We start from the raw sequence: 13,760 nt of genomic DNA, 5'->3' as shown, positions 1-13,760 counted from the left end.
AAAGGCAGAGCAGGATACCCAGGGCTCGGTTTACACCTTACTCCGTTTCTAGCCATTGGGAGACCATAAGCAGTCTGGGAGATTATAAATGTTAAAATACCTCATAAAGTGAAGATTTTATGCCATATGACTTTTAAACACACCAGGAAGAAATAATAGAATTCCCTCCAACTAGGATAATCAATTATCTTAATCTGTTCATTAAAACAATTTTTTTTTATTTTTGAACTTGTGTGTGTTTAGCAGGAGCCACTGTCAGAGCAGAACTTAGACAGCTATGTGGAAACCCTGACCCACATGTTCACCAATAAAGACTGCAACCAGAACCCGGAGAACCGGGCTCTGCTGGAGTCCATCAACCAGGCGGTGAAGGGCATTGAGGTGTGACAGACGGAAGGAACGCAGGGCATCGCCGTGACCACATCAATCTTTCTTTCCAAACCCTTTAGATACTGTATGTAATTAATTCTTCTCGTTTGGAACTTTGTCATCTGTTCTATGCATTAGTTTGCTGTTTGCATGTATCTTTATGATGGTATGAGCGTGAACAGGTTAGGGTGTGGACGTCAAGTGTGCAAGCACACTGGAATTACACGGTTACTGTAAGCAAGGTATCCACGTATCCACAGACAGGTACAACGTGCAGAACAAAGTCAGGATGCAGTATAGAGCCTGAGTTAGTTAGTGAACACACCCCGTCTCCACTCAATAATGTTGATAGTATTCTATATGAACATAGTGATGTTGCACATCCAGGACTAGTTTATAGATTCATTCTTACTATTGCTGTGTTACTGTTTAAGTCCTTTTGCAAATGTTGGTTTAATAACGTATTCATTCATGTCTGCTGTATTATTTTTTATGTCAACCTATTTATGATTCATTATCTATTTATTATTTTTTAAGTTATTTTCAAAATGCTACCTGAGAAGATTTTAAATGGTAACAAAGAGAAGGAAATCATTTCCTCTGCATTGTTGAACAAAGAGGAAATATTTTAAGATATCACTATGAATTGTTTTATATATCTTATTATTTATTGAAAATACTGGGATCTTTTTAAGTGCAAATATTTTGTAACTGAAAGTTTTTTAATAATTTTCTAAAGATTTTTTTTTTTTTGGTGCTTCTGTTTATATGATTTCCCTTTTTATTTTCACAAACTATTTTGAGTACATTGCAATACACCGGGAATATTGAGCTGCACATATTTGGTATTTATTTGGTGATGAAGAAAAAAAGTGATTGTGAATATTTATTTTGTATTGTCTCTGTGTTAATTATGGCTGTGTCTGGATAAGTCTAAGTTGCTTTTAAAATAAAGGTTAACCCACAGTGAAGGAGGACTGGACTCAAACTTTTATACACTATTGCTTTTAGATGGAGGACTGTCAGATACAACTCACTCTTGTACAGGAAAACTGACATTCTGGTGCCATTTGCATTGCTGCGTTGAAATAAAATGTCCCTAAAGGTCAGGGTGATCAAGCCTTCGTTCATATGTAAAGTTTGAATACCAACGCTATAAGAGAAGAAGCAGGAGATGCCATTAAACCCACACCACTACTCAGAGCCTCGTGGTGTAGGACAATCAAAAGGAAATGGTCATGAAAGTGACCACGTCCTCTCACATGACGTTGGTTGACATGCACCTTCGAAGTAGGTGAAGTTGGGGGTCTTGCGTACAATTTTTTTGTCCTGATTAGGTCACGTTTTACCCATTTACTGTGCAGTCTTTCATCTGGCTCTAGTCTAGCCCAGAGTTTTGTGCTCAATCCCTCCAACTTGGTGCCACTGGTCATTGTGTGCTGCATCAGTCATCCAAACTTGGTGACACTGATCATTGTCTGCTTTATCAGTCTTCCAGCAACTTGGTGCTAATCAAAATATTCAGAAGTCTATTGAACCTATTAATGACGCATTCACACACTGCTCTCCCCTACAAGTCTGTGCATTAGATACTTTTAATTTAATTAATAAAAAAAAGATTTTATCAATGTTGGTGATTCTTCCCTGCTATTATACCATAAGACTGTATGTAAAAAGGTCGACAGCTCTCCAAAAGTGAAGCCAAAACATCTGGATGGCCACGTGGTGGCTGGCTGCCCTCCATGTTAGCAGATGGGACATGGGCCATACTAGAAAATAAAAGTACGCCAATATTTCTTTTTTTGGGTCATTTTAGGTAGTTCTGATCACACAGATTTTTGTGTGTGTCAGTAAAGTGTTCATTTTTACTGATTTTAATTCCTTCATCAAAGTAGGCTTTCTTAGAGGAATCTCCCTACAGTGTGCCCATGAAGGCCTGTCTGGGTCGGTCATACTGGAGGTGGTGATCCATTTTTTTGTTCATCAAAAGGCTTCAAAGACCCTATCGCCGTTCATCATCACTTTATTTGCTCATTGTACTTAACAGACAGGAGTTTAAGGTAACTAGTCAAAACACAAACAGTGAAACATTATCATTGAATCATTTTAATGGTTAAAAAAATACTTCTTTGCGCAAAGAGACAACAATAGGTCCTTGTTTACTTAGGAAACAAGGAACAAAACAATGGCCACCACATGATGACAGGTGGAGCAAGATAAGATGAGGTAAATGTTTTTGAGGAAAGAAAACCAAAAAAGGCACAATTTACAATTAACCATGCCCCAAATTCACATAATAATATTAATAATAACAACAACAATAATAATTATATATAAGTACAGCTAAAAAAAAAAATCTGAAAATCTGCAACAACAAAAATACAGACCGATTATATTATACAAATCTTGCCCACCGGGCTCCTCCTGTATGTTCTCTGGAGCTCCCCCAGTCCTGCTGCCGACACTGTACACAGATGAACATACTATCTGACCACCAGACAGGACACACACAGTTTGGAGGGCCCAATGCAATCGTCATGGCAGAAGGCACCGCAGCCTTGGCACATGATCATGGCTTTGAGGCGGCACGAGCACTTGAGCGCCACCTCCTCTGCCGTACTGTCAGTAAAGGCCTGGATGCTGAGGGTGGTCTGGCTGGAGGCCAAGCGGGGGCGCAGCTGAAGCACACTGTCTGCCATGCTCCGGGAGAAACCGCCGTTGTCCAGCACTGACACATTGGCTGTGTAGCTTACTCCTCCAACAGAACCGTGCTTAGGGAGCTTCCCATACAGCTGGAAGGGAAGAGCCGAGGCAGAGGGGGAGGGCGAGCAAGCTGAGTAGGTAGCTTTGCCCTGCTCCTTCTTTGCCATTCTGGCAAAAGTCATCTCCATGTTGAGGAGTCCCTCCATGGCCCCTCCGCTCAGGTAGCCCTCCACACAGCTCGCAGGCTCCTTTTTGGTAACGCTCATGGGTTTAATGGGGGATGATTTGGCAAGAGCCTGGCAAGGGGCCCGCACACCTGCTTCATTCTTTACGGTGGGCGCAGGAGACAGCTGCAGTTGGTGAGAGGGGGGGAGCTGAGACTGTGGGGGCCGCCAGTTGATGTTACTCGTAGGCAAGGCCTCTGTGGAACAGGGGTCTGCATTGGGAGGAGAGGGACCATTAGGCATGGTCCGGTGGGCTGGCTGGGGCCTGTCTGGAGTGACCACCTGTGAGGGCTGAGGACCATGAGAGTCTTTTGGAACTGCACACTCCCCTGTGGTCTGGGGGCTAAGGTCTGACTTACTTCTGGAGGCCAAGGAATTGGAAGAGGATGAGGAGGGCAGCAGAGAAGTGATGACCGGGACAGCGCCGGGAGCCTGCTGACACTGATACTGCAATGCAGCTGGGGCCTCCATCAGACACGAGACGGGGCAGCCTGTTGGAGACTTGTTGTGGATCAGTTCTGGGCTGGGAGACTGGGCTGAGGCCTCAGGCCTGGTGCGAGACCCTGGGGTCCTTGCCACTGGTGGTCTGGGGTGGGGTCCTGGCAATCGGCTGATCTCCAGCCTGTTGGCAGAATGGGGGGGTAGAACCTTCTCCAGGGGCAGGCTGCCCTGCAGTAGCTGAGTGACCAAAGGGTTGTTGGCCTCCACACTAGACACTGGTCTGGCTGAGCTGGCCAGTCTCTTGGAGGCAGCTGCAGCAGTGGGGGGAGTGACAGAGGGCTTTAAACCTCCACAAGACTCCTCTTCAGGAGAGCTCTGTCTGGAGACTCTACAATCATCCCCAGGCTCCATTTTGACCACCACATTGGTATCCCTGAGCCCCTGTGGATGGGCTATGGGGAGAGGCTGGCTGACCTCATGGTGCTGAGGGTGGAGCATGCCGTTGGGGAAGCAAGGCTGAATGACAGTGTGACCCGGGCGGCTGGACACGTGAGCCTGGATGACTGGCTGTTGGTTCTGAATAGGGGGGCTACAGATGACCAGTTGGCCATTTCTCTGGATGCTAAGTTGGGGACACCAGTCGCGGTCAGGCTGCTGCTGCTCATCCTCTTGTGTGTCATTTTCACAGTCTGAAGCTGTTTCCGTAGAGTCGCTATGTGTCCCAGCCTCGTCGTATTTCTCTTCACCAGAGGAGTCCACCTGTTGAAGAGAGGATGCGCCCGTTTTCCGTCTCTCTGCCACTGAGACAGATAAGACCTCCTGGGGTTCCATGTGGTGGGAGCCATGCTGGATTACACCACCTACTCCAGCATCCTTGCCTTGTACCTGCTCCTTGGGCTGACAGGAGCTGGCCAACGTCTGAATAACATCCACACCCTGAGCGCCGAACCTGGGAACCGAATCTGGGATTGAGGTTGGGGCAAGTGAGGGCTTTTCACAACCCTGGTCAGTTATCTGTGAGGGGGCAGGAGCAGACTCCGGCACCACAGGCTTCGGAGAGGGCGAGTTTGCTGCACTGTCTGTAAGCCCATTTGAGGAGCTCTGGACACTAGCTGATGTTGCTTCTACTTCCTCTTCAACCTCTGGCTCACCGGCTGCCTCATCTCGAGGGGGGCTTGGAGTCTGTGGGGGTTCAAAGGACATGGAGGTAGAGGTGGTGGACAGGGAAGGAGAGGGTTGGGGCGTGGGTTCTACATTGAGAAGCTGTAGTTGTGTTCCAGACGAATTAGTGCCTGAAGACGATCCCTGCTCCTCCATCCCTCCACCTCTCCTTCCTCCTCCTCCTCCTCCTCCTCCTCCTCCGGGCTCGATGGGTCCTGGGTGCTCTCGCGCTCGTCGTCCATTGCTGCTATCCGGTAGCCCAGCAGCAGGCCGCAGCCTGACCCCGTCCGGCCCTGCCCCCTCGCCAGTGGCTGCAACAGCAGCAGCGGCCTCGCGTTGGGCCCGGGCTTGCTGGGCACGGGCTTTGATGTCCGCCAGGGTGCGCGCGCCCCCCGTCCCCGACCGCCGCGAGCCCTCGCCGGGGGGCACAATGCGGGGGCAGATCTGGTAGGTGGGGTGGCCTTTGACCCAGGGGGGTTTGATTCTGGACAGTTGAATCTGGGACAGAAACACAGGGACAGGAGTCAAACTTTCCCTGCACAACAACTAATAGACAACAGCTTGTCGCTAAACAAGGATTAGGGTTAGGCAAAGGCAAATTATTTGTGTGCACAAAGTCTTACCCGGATAGGCGGCACCTTGGGCTCCTCGGTTGTCGGCTGCGGCTTCTCCGAACGGACACTGTCAATTGTGGTACGAAAGGACTGACGGTCGTCAAGCCGCGGCCTCTTTTCGGGGAAACTGGAGAAGGCCTGAGTCTCATCGGGCCTTCTCTTCTGCTCCTTGGGCTGAGCACTGGGTACAGGGGTGGTGGTTGGGCTGGCTGAGGGGCTACTCTCACGGCTGCTGGTGGCAGTACCCCCTGTGATGGAGGTGACCACAGAGGCAGTGTCATCCAAGGGATCGGCAACAACTGCGGCACTGGAGGACGCCGAGGAGGATGAAGAAGAGTCCAGGCCTGCGGCAAACGCTCCCTGCCTATCAGAAGGTGAGGAGGGCGAGGAGACAGGTGAGGAGGCAGAGGAAGAAGAGGAGGAGGAGGAGGAGGAAGAGGAAGGTGAGGAGGTGGAAGCCAGTACAGGTGCAGCCTCCTCTGGGAGCAGGCGGGCCGCAGCTTCAGGCTCTTCATTAGCGCTGGTGGAGGCTGGGCTAGGGCTAGGACTGGGACTGGGAGTAGGAGTGGGCGTAGGTGTGGGCGTAGGTGTGGGCGTAGGAGTGGGCGTAGGAGTGGGCGTAGGAGTGGGAGTGGGAGTAGGAGTAGGAGTGGAGGCTGGCAATGTGACTGGCTCTGGAGTGGGAGAGGGCTTTGGCTCAATGGCGGCACTTTCAGCTGGGAGCTCCACGCCACACTCAGACTGCAGCACCACCTCATCTTGAACAATCGTGTTGTCAGACATGGGAGAGCCCATTGAAACTGCTGGGATGTCCAGTGCAGCTCTGGCCTCAGCTGCTTCCGCAGGCTGCATGGCTGGAGGAGTGGCCTTGCAGAGGGTCCGGCGGGCCCTCCTACGCAGGTCAGCCCTTGTGCGTCTCCTCATCCTGCCGTCTCTCCTCCGCCGGCCAACACTGCGTCTCTTGGGGGCACCAGTTGCCACCACAGCCACATCACTGTCAAGCACACTGGCTGCAACTTCACTGGCTTCAGACATGGTAAGCTTTAGGGACTCCTCTTGTGTCAGGCCAGACCTAAAAAATAATAACAAAAAACACACATTGTGGAAACACTGACATTGGTTGGCATATCACAGCGGACTTGACTAGGTCATGGTCAAGTTGTCTAAACTGCATGGACAGCAAAGGAGATGGAAACAAATGGCTTAAAACATGCTGTCAAAATAAATATCTACATCCAGCTTTTTTTAAATAATACTTTGATACTTGATGTCTAAATATTCAGTCAACTAATAAATGTTAATATACTAACTAAGGAACCACCCCAAATATGACAGAAAACAAATATGGCTGTTGTTGTGAACAGTGAATTCCAGACTCCGATGAAATGGGTTGGCTCTTACTTTTGCCCATGGTATTCTTCAAAAAACTTTTCCTTCCACGCCTCTACCTTCTTCTCTTTCTCCATTTCCTGCCGGAAACGCACCTGCATCTCGTGGGTGAACTCACCTAAATGTGCCAAACACATAAAGGTTTAAAAGAGTAGCTCCACAGCTAAACGTTTTGAAGCATATATCCAGTGTAATTTTGGTTTTAACCTGACTTAGCTGCCCTTCCCTCATCAAAATAAGCAGCTAGTGTCAGTAATGTTCCAGGACAGTGCTACCATTAGAACTTATGGTTACTTTTTGTTTCTGCTATCACAAGCTCGTTCCCCCCAGTCTCATCTTATGTGAATATTTAAGACTGGCAAACGCCTCCGTAAAATGTGGCAGCTCGTTAATGATTGACCAATCACTTACCCTCCGCCAGCCTCTCTTTCCAGCTCTGGGAGGCATGGGTGAAGAACTCATTGTTGAGAGCAGAGCTACTCAGTCTGGCCATACCATCTGGTCCAATCTTGAAGAGAGAAGATATAATGCACAAATTGCAGTAAAACAATAATACACATGGAGGAATAGTGGCCAATGCCTGACATTGACCCAAGAAATGACAAAACACAGCGTCTGTGTGCCTGACCAAGGTTCTTTTGTTGATGCCCATCTAGTTGTTGCACTGTCCAACTATTGACGGATTGCAACTCAGCATTCTGTCGCCACTAAAAAGACTCTTGTAATCTGTCAATCACACATCAGAAGGTGGTGACCAATTAGAGCAGTTTTGGGCCTTTTTCTCTTTTAATCAACAGCAATTAATAAATTTTTAGTAGGGCAGTAATAGTAAACTAAATTCATGGTCCAGTATTGAACACGTTTTGGGGTCTTCGTTGGTTGGTTTTGGTCGGTAGAACAGGGAAAATAAAAAGTTGCCAGAATCACTAATGTCAGTAACGCTCCATCACACCAAGAATTGAACCCTGGGTGTGGTGGAATTTATAACTTCATAACCTTTCCAGGCAGAGGATTTGTTCAACTCTGTGCTTCCATAGGTGACGGGAGACATAGCAGCTGTATGATAAGTGGTAAACACTTAACACATTTTGTCGATTCTGAGATATTTGGGCACCCTCAACAATAGAGCGGGGATGGTATGGTTTTTGATACCTTGGGTATTGCAGTGATAGCATACAGTTAATGTTAGGATGATTAAAGACAGTATTGCATTACTTACTTTGGCCTTCACAACACAACGGTTGTTAATGACTTGGTACTGCGTCTCCCTCACCCATCCACACACCATTTGGTTATAGGCCTCCAAATCTTTGTAGGATTTAAGGTCCGCAGCTGTGTATGGGCTCGGCGATAAAACCAGGTAGTTAACTATATCGGGAGTGTATATGCAAGTGAAGGAAGAATCACCGAGTCGTCCAAGGATCCAAGAAGAGGGAGCCAACTCATAGGGATCTTCACCGCCAATAAACTAATTTCCCGAAATATTGCACCTTTTCTTGTGGTCCAAGTCCTTCCCAACATGCCTTTGCATCTTGGACGCTTTTCTGTTGTTTAGACATGGCTACATTCATTTAAAGCATCCAAAGTGCATAATACTCCATTGAACTCTGTTCAGTTGTTTACACAGAGTGCCTCCAATATGGCCATGAATCTGGGCCACCGCCCAGAATGTCACATTGGTGAAAACCCTTTATGGGGTTAGCACTTCATAGGGCTGCACAATATTTTGTTTCATCGTCTACAACGCGATGCGTGCCTGCGCAATAGTAACATCACAAGACTTCTTTGCTGCTTGATAAAAAAAGTTAAAGTCACTGTCCTCCTTTTACATTATTGTTACCGGCCGACCCTTCCCCTTTAAGACAGGTGGCCATGTGGGCAGCGTGTGTATGTGACGTAACGCCACGTCTTCCAATATTGTGCAGCCCTTGCACTTCATTTAAAACTGGGTCAGGTAGGGGGATAGAACATTAATTGTTACTTTGGGCTAAATTGGTGTCCATTGAGCTTGACTAACCTAGCTAAGTTGACTATGCATTCAACGCCAGACAGACAACAAATAGTGTGCTGCCAAAACTCCAGGTGAAACACAGCATATTTCTATTCCCCCTATGCGAGTAGTGCCCATAAATACTATTTTAATGTGTTTGGGTCATAGGGTGTACTGAACCAATGTCGTTTACTGATCCTGTATTCTACTGGGGCGGCTGTGGCTCAGTGGTAGAGCGGTTGCCTGCCAATCAGAAGGTTGGTGGTTCGATCCCTGCCCCTGCAGTCATTGTCGAAGTGTCCTTAGGCAAGACACTGAACCCCGAGTTGCCCCCAGTGCTGCGCATCGGAGTTTGATTGTGTGTGAATGTTTATCTGATGAGCAGGTGGCACCTTGTACAGTGTATGAATGTGTGTGAATGGTGAATGTTTCCTGTAAAAGCGCTTTGAGCAGTTAAAACTGGAAAAGTGCTATATAAATACAGCAAATTTACATTTACTATTTTCCTTTATATTCACAATTTTTAGTGAATTTGACAGCTAAAAAGATGCAATGTAACAACCTGTGCTAATGAGTCCTGTTACTGCAACACATGTCCAGAATGCATCCTCATTACAGACATTAACGCTGGGGATGAACAGGAAGGGCAGAAACACAACGTACCTGTCGGTCCACCTCTGGCAGCAGCTGCAGCAGTTGTTGCTGCGAGTGTGTGGGAAAGGCTGAGAAGGTCCGCACGTTGATGAGGGCTCTGATGTTGGTGTTGACCAGGATGGAGCCTGGGGTTTCAAAGTCCACATCTACCCCTCCCCGACTCCTTCTTATGGGCCCTGCCAAAGCAATAACCAAACATTTAACTCACAGTGATGCTAAAGCTATCTGCAGCACCAAAGATTCCACTAAATCGCACAGTGGACCCAGGCATTTGAGGGTGTCTGCCTGTGACAGGTCTGAGGTCTTATTCTTACAGGATAACTTACTCAGTTGTATTGAACAAAACCCCTTTTATAGTTTAAAATGACGCTTCTCAGTATCCCTGTATTCTTTCTGTGTATATTAATTAGGATAATGATGATCAGCATTTTGAATTCTTGCTTTCATTACTGATAAAAAGAATGTCTCTTACCTTGGGGAACGTGCTCTCCATTCACTTTAAGAGGGGTAAGGACAACACGAGGCATCATGACTGCTTTCTTTCTCTGCCTCCCTGACTGCAGCAATACAAATAGTGGGATGGACAGGTAAACAGTTCTACAGTCAGTATGTTAAGCAGCACGGTTTTCCTGTCCCTCTACAGATCATGTTCAAACACATGGCATGACAAGAGGACATGGCTAATGTCTTAAAATTGTTAGGCGCTACACAACTCTTTTAACCATGGAGTATGGGGCTGACCTGTCTGGAGCGGCTGAGTCTGGTCTGGGTGTGTGGAGCATGTTGGCTCTGCTGTGCGTCTATTCGTCCTTGTTGTCCTGCGGCCCTGCTAAGGCGGGTCTGGGGCTGGCTGCTAGGAGCCGGCACTTCTGTGGAGCACGAGGCACTGGACGAGCTCTCATCCACCGATGCTTCAGGTCAGAGAAAAACATTCACACAGCTGTTAACATTTACAAGATGGGTGAGCAGTGGCCAACCCACCTCATGCTGAAGCAGTGCTCGGTACCTATTTTTTTTTAAGGATTATCATTATTATTTTTCCGAGTCCTTCGTTGCATTTTCGATGGGGTTAGAATGCACAAAAACTCAAAGATGTGCACAGATGTCAGGCCTGGTGAAAATTGCAAAGTTCTGTAGTGATTGGGCTCGGGTGTTGCCAGGGGGCTCCACAGCACCTCCTAACAAGCACCATAATTTGGAAGGAAAAAAAAGTTATAGGTTTATAGTTTTGAGGAACATAGGTCTCGTCTTGAAGTCCATGGAGCTATTTTTAGAAAAAATTCAAAATTAACGAAATCTTGGTTTTTGTGCTTTAATTTTACAAACACTTGTTTGAGGACTTTAGGATGCACCCATGGGCACACTTAATATATATAAACAATTACAAAAATTGGAGCCCACATAAACACATGGGAGCTTTGCGAGACTGTCGGTCAATCTGTCTTAAGATGGCGCGGTTTAGATTTTTATAATTAAATAGCAAATTAGGCTACATGCGGAACCAACTTTGAGTCCCATTTGCACAAGAATTTGCAAGTAGACTCGGTGGACCCCCATGACTAAAAGATAACACGATGTGCAAGTTATAGAGGACCAACTTCCTGTAGGTGCCTGTTGAAACAGTTACTGTTGCATCTTGGCAAAAGTTATTCTGATTTACATGAAACAGAATGTGTGGTCTAATTGTGATATTGAGCCACCCCCTTTACCCTACCCTGTACACAGACCAGACCCCCTTTCATAACTTAAACTGTTTAATAGGGGTGGGAAAACTAATTGATTCTTAGATGCATTGCAATTCTTTCTAGAACGTTTTGATGCTTGACTCTGATAACTTAAATTATGTTTATTATTATGATGATGATGATGATGATGATGATGATGATGATGATGATGATGATGATGATGATGTTTATGGTTTAAGCATGGAATGAATACAAAATAAAAACCTCAGTTGACAAAATTAATGCATGGAAATGCACATTAAAAAAAAATGTTGCATCGAGATGCATCGATACTCTGTGTAGAACCGAATTGTGGGCCTCTGAATCGGAATGTTCCCAGAGATTCCCATCCCTACTGTTTAAGGTAAACTCTTGTGAGATGAATCATTGAACTCAGCAAAGAGTTCTTTTTTAATTGGTGACGGTTTGCCCAGCTCCATATGCTTAAGACACCTCCCCTTTAAAAAATAATGACCCGTTTCTTGTCTACTATTGTGTGAGGTATCATTGAACTCAGCAGATTGTTCCCTTTTCATTGGTGATGAGTTGCAGTATCTGAGAGCGCAAAACGGCAGTGTCCGCCTGCACCCCCGACCTGCAAGGAGGCAAATGCCCGTTCATTGCTGCTTGCAGCTTTAATTATTATTGTTGACAAAATGAACTCTGTCGGCAACATTAAATGTGCAAAGACAAGAGGGTTCTCTGCAGTAAGTCAGACTCGTTTCAGGTGAGGGTTGGCCTCCGCCAGGGATGCGCTTTGTCACCAGTAAGTTAGCCCACCACGGTGAGCTGTTGTACATCACTCTAACAGTCAACACTCGCGGTGACCAGACCGGCGTCTGATGCGTTGTACATTTTAAAGCGTGGTTAATAGTGATATTAGTTTAGTGCGGCATGCCTAATTTATTATTGGTGTGCATGTAAACATACTCCCACTGCCAGCACGTTGCTCACGCTGAGTCAGTTCACGTTTCCTGGCTCAACATTTTTGTGGCTGTACATATTGAGGCTGTACCCTTTCCTAACCATAGTTTTTGCTCTCCTAGCAGTAGCTGAGAGGAACACATCGTGAATATTGTAAATTGTAGCCTACCAACTGCAGTCTGTGAGTTATTCAGCCGTGTGTGTGTTCATAAACATGTGAGTAGACTCGTAGAAATATATAGATATATATTTGGGTGTGTTAAGTTTATATTCATGTTTATATGCTCCAAGATGTTCAATTACATTGGCATAAAGGTCCGCTAGCCGCATGCTCACAAGAGTAGTAATCTGCCCACACTGCTACGGACACCAGCACCTCAGCCAGAGGTGTCGCCCGATTCCGCTAGCCGGGTAAGGGGACATCGGCAACGGTGTGCGCTAAAGCGGAAACGCCGAACAAGGGCAGGAGTTCCAGCTAGGTAGAAAGCTAATGCTAGCCTGTCCAATCAGTGTTCCATGATTATGGCCAAAATGATAATCACAATTATTTTGATCAATATTAAAATCACTATTAATTATTACGATTATTTGTTGATTTTAACCAAAACTAATTTTAATTTCACATAGTCTATTTATGACTGCTTTTCCATCTATAATGTGCTACATTAGTCTTATGCTGAAGTTGTATGTTGTACATACATTCAGCTGCAACATGAAACTTATCTGAAATAAATAGCCTAGGAGATAGACAGATAGAGATATATATATATATATATAAAAAAAAAAGGATTTCTGAGTAAGCTCCTTCACTTGTTTTCAACAATAACTGATTAAAGGAACTAGAAGGGGGGGGGGGGGGGGGGGGGGGGGGGGGGGGGGGGGGAGTGCGATGGGCGTTCTCACAGAGAGACGGCTAGGTCAGCAGAGTTGCACACTTCGTGTAGCTACATATGAAATGTCTGTATCGTCACTGCGCTGCATTTTTATGAACTATGATCTGGCCATGGGCCATCTCTCACCCAGGTCCAGCATGCTCCAGCATGTCTCACACGCTATTACTCTACAAACTGAAGATAGTTGCATTCAGTAACTTCTGTGTTTTTTGTAATCGCAGAGATTTACCAGCGGAAACACTGGTACAAATACAGGTTTGGCTCTCAAGCTTAACAATATATAGCTGTGTTAATAACAATTGCAACTGGGGACGTATGTCAGAAGTGTGGACCGCTGTCTCTCTCCGTGTTGCTGGGAGCAGTGTGTAAGTAAATGGGGGAGGGGCTGTGCGGAGAGTAAGAGGAGAGAGAGTAGAGGAGAGATACTCCGTGGCTCAGTGGTAGAGCGGTTGCCTGCCAATCGGAAGGTTGATGGTTCGATCCCTTGCCCTGCAGTCCCATGTCGAAGTGTCCTTGGGCAAGACACTGAACCCCGAGTTGCCCCCGGTGCTGCGCATCGGAATGTGAATGTGTGTGAGTGTATATCTGATGAGCAGGTGGCACCTTGTACGGCAGCCTCTGCCACAGTGTACGAATGTGTGAGAATGGTGAATGTTTCCTGTATGATGTAAAAA

At 46.5% G+C, this 13,760-nt stretch overlaps 2 protein-coding genes and 1 long non-coding RNA gene across 11 annotated transcripts in view; 2 read left to right on the top strand and 1 right to left on the bottom strand.

The window, feature by feature from the left end:
• Window positions 1–1,340, top strand: part of myt1a (myelin transcription factor 1a) — a 24,888-nt gene extending 23,548 nt beyond the window's left edge. For 6 of the 7 annotated variants that reach the window (XM_032521781.1, XM_032521785.1, XM_032521786.1 and 3 more), the window contains one exon: window positions 244–1,340. In XM_032521781.1, coding sequence (XP_032377672.1) covers window positions 244–387 — 144 coding nt within the window. In that variant the 3' untranslated portion in view covers window positions 388–1,340. The remainder of the gene's footprint in view (window positions 1–243) is intronic. The other variant, XM_032521784.1, reaches the window with a different exon arrangement.
• LOC116693090 (uncharacterized) overlaps window positions 1–13,760 on the top strand; it is a 124,584-nt gene that overhangs the window by 107,304 nt on the left and 3,520 nt on the right. The window lies entirely within an intron of this gene.
• asxl1 (ASXL transcriptional regulator 1) overlaps window positions 2,463–13,760 on the bottom strand; it is a 19,849-nt gene continuing 8,551 nt past the window's right edge. For 2 of the 3 annotated variants that reach the window (XM_032521777.1, XM_032521779.1), the window contains 7 exons: window positions 10,287–10,456; window positions 10,018–10,102; window positions 9,555–9,721; window positions 7,313–7,409; window positions 6,914–7,019; window positions 5,522–6,584; window positions 2,463–5,396 (listed from right to left, as the gene is read on the bottom strand). In XM_032521777.1, coding sequence (XP_032377668.1) covers window positions 2,853–5,396; window positions 5,522–6,584; window positions 6,914–7,019; window positions 7,313–7,409; window positions 9,555–9,721; window positions 10,018–10,102; window positions 10,287–10,456 — 4,232 coding nt within the window. In that variant the 3' untranslated portion in view covers window positions 2,463–2,852. The remainder of the gene's footprint in view (window positions 5,397–5,521; window positions 6,585–6,913; window positions 7,020–7,312; window positions 7,410–9,554; window positions 9,722–10,017; window positions 10,103–10,286; window positions 10,457–13,760) is intronic. The other variant, XM_032521778.1, reaches the window with a different exon arrangement.

Source organism: Etheostoma spectabile, chromosome 7 (genome assembly GCF_008692095.1).
Source record: "Etheostoma spectabile isolate EspeVRDwgs_2016 chromosome 7, UIUC_Espe_1.0, whole genome shotgun sequence".
In the NCBI taxonomy this organism is placed as follows: Eukaryota; Metazoa; Chordata; class Actinopteri; order Perciformes; family Percidae; genus Etheostoma; species Etheostoma spectabile.
Note: the sequence above shows the minus strand (reverse complement) of the source record. Positions and strands in the feature narration are given on the sequence as shown.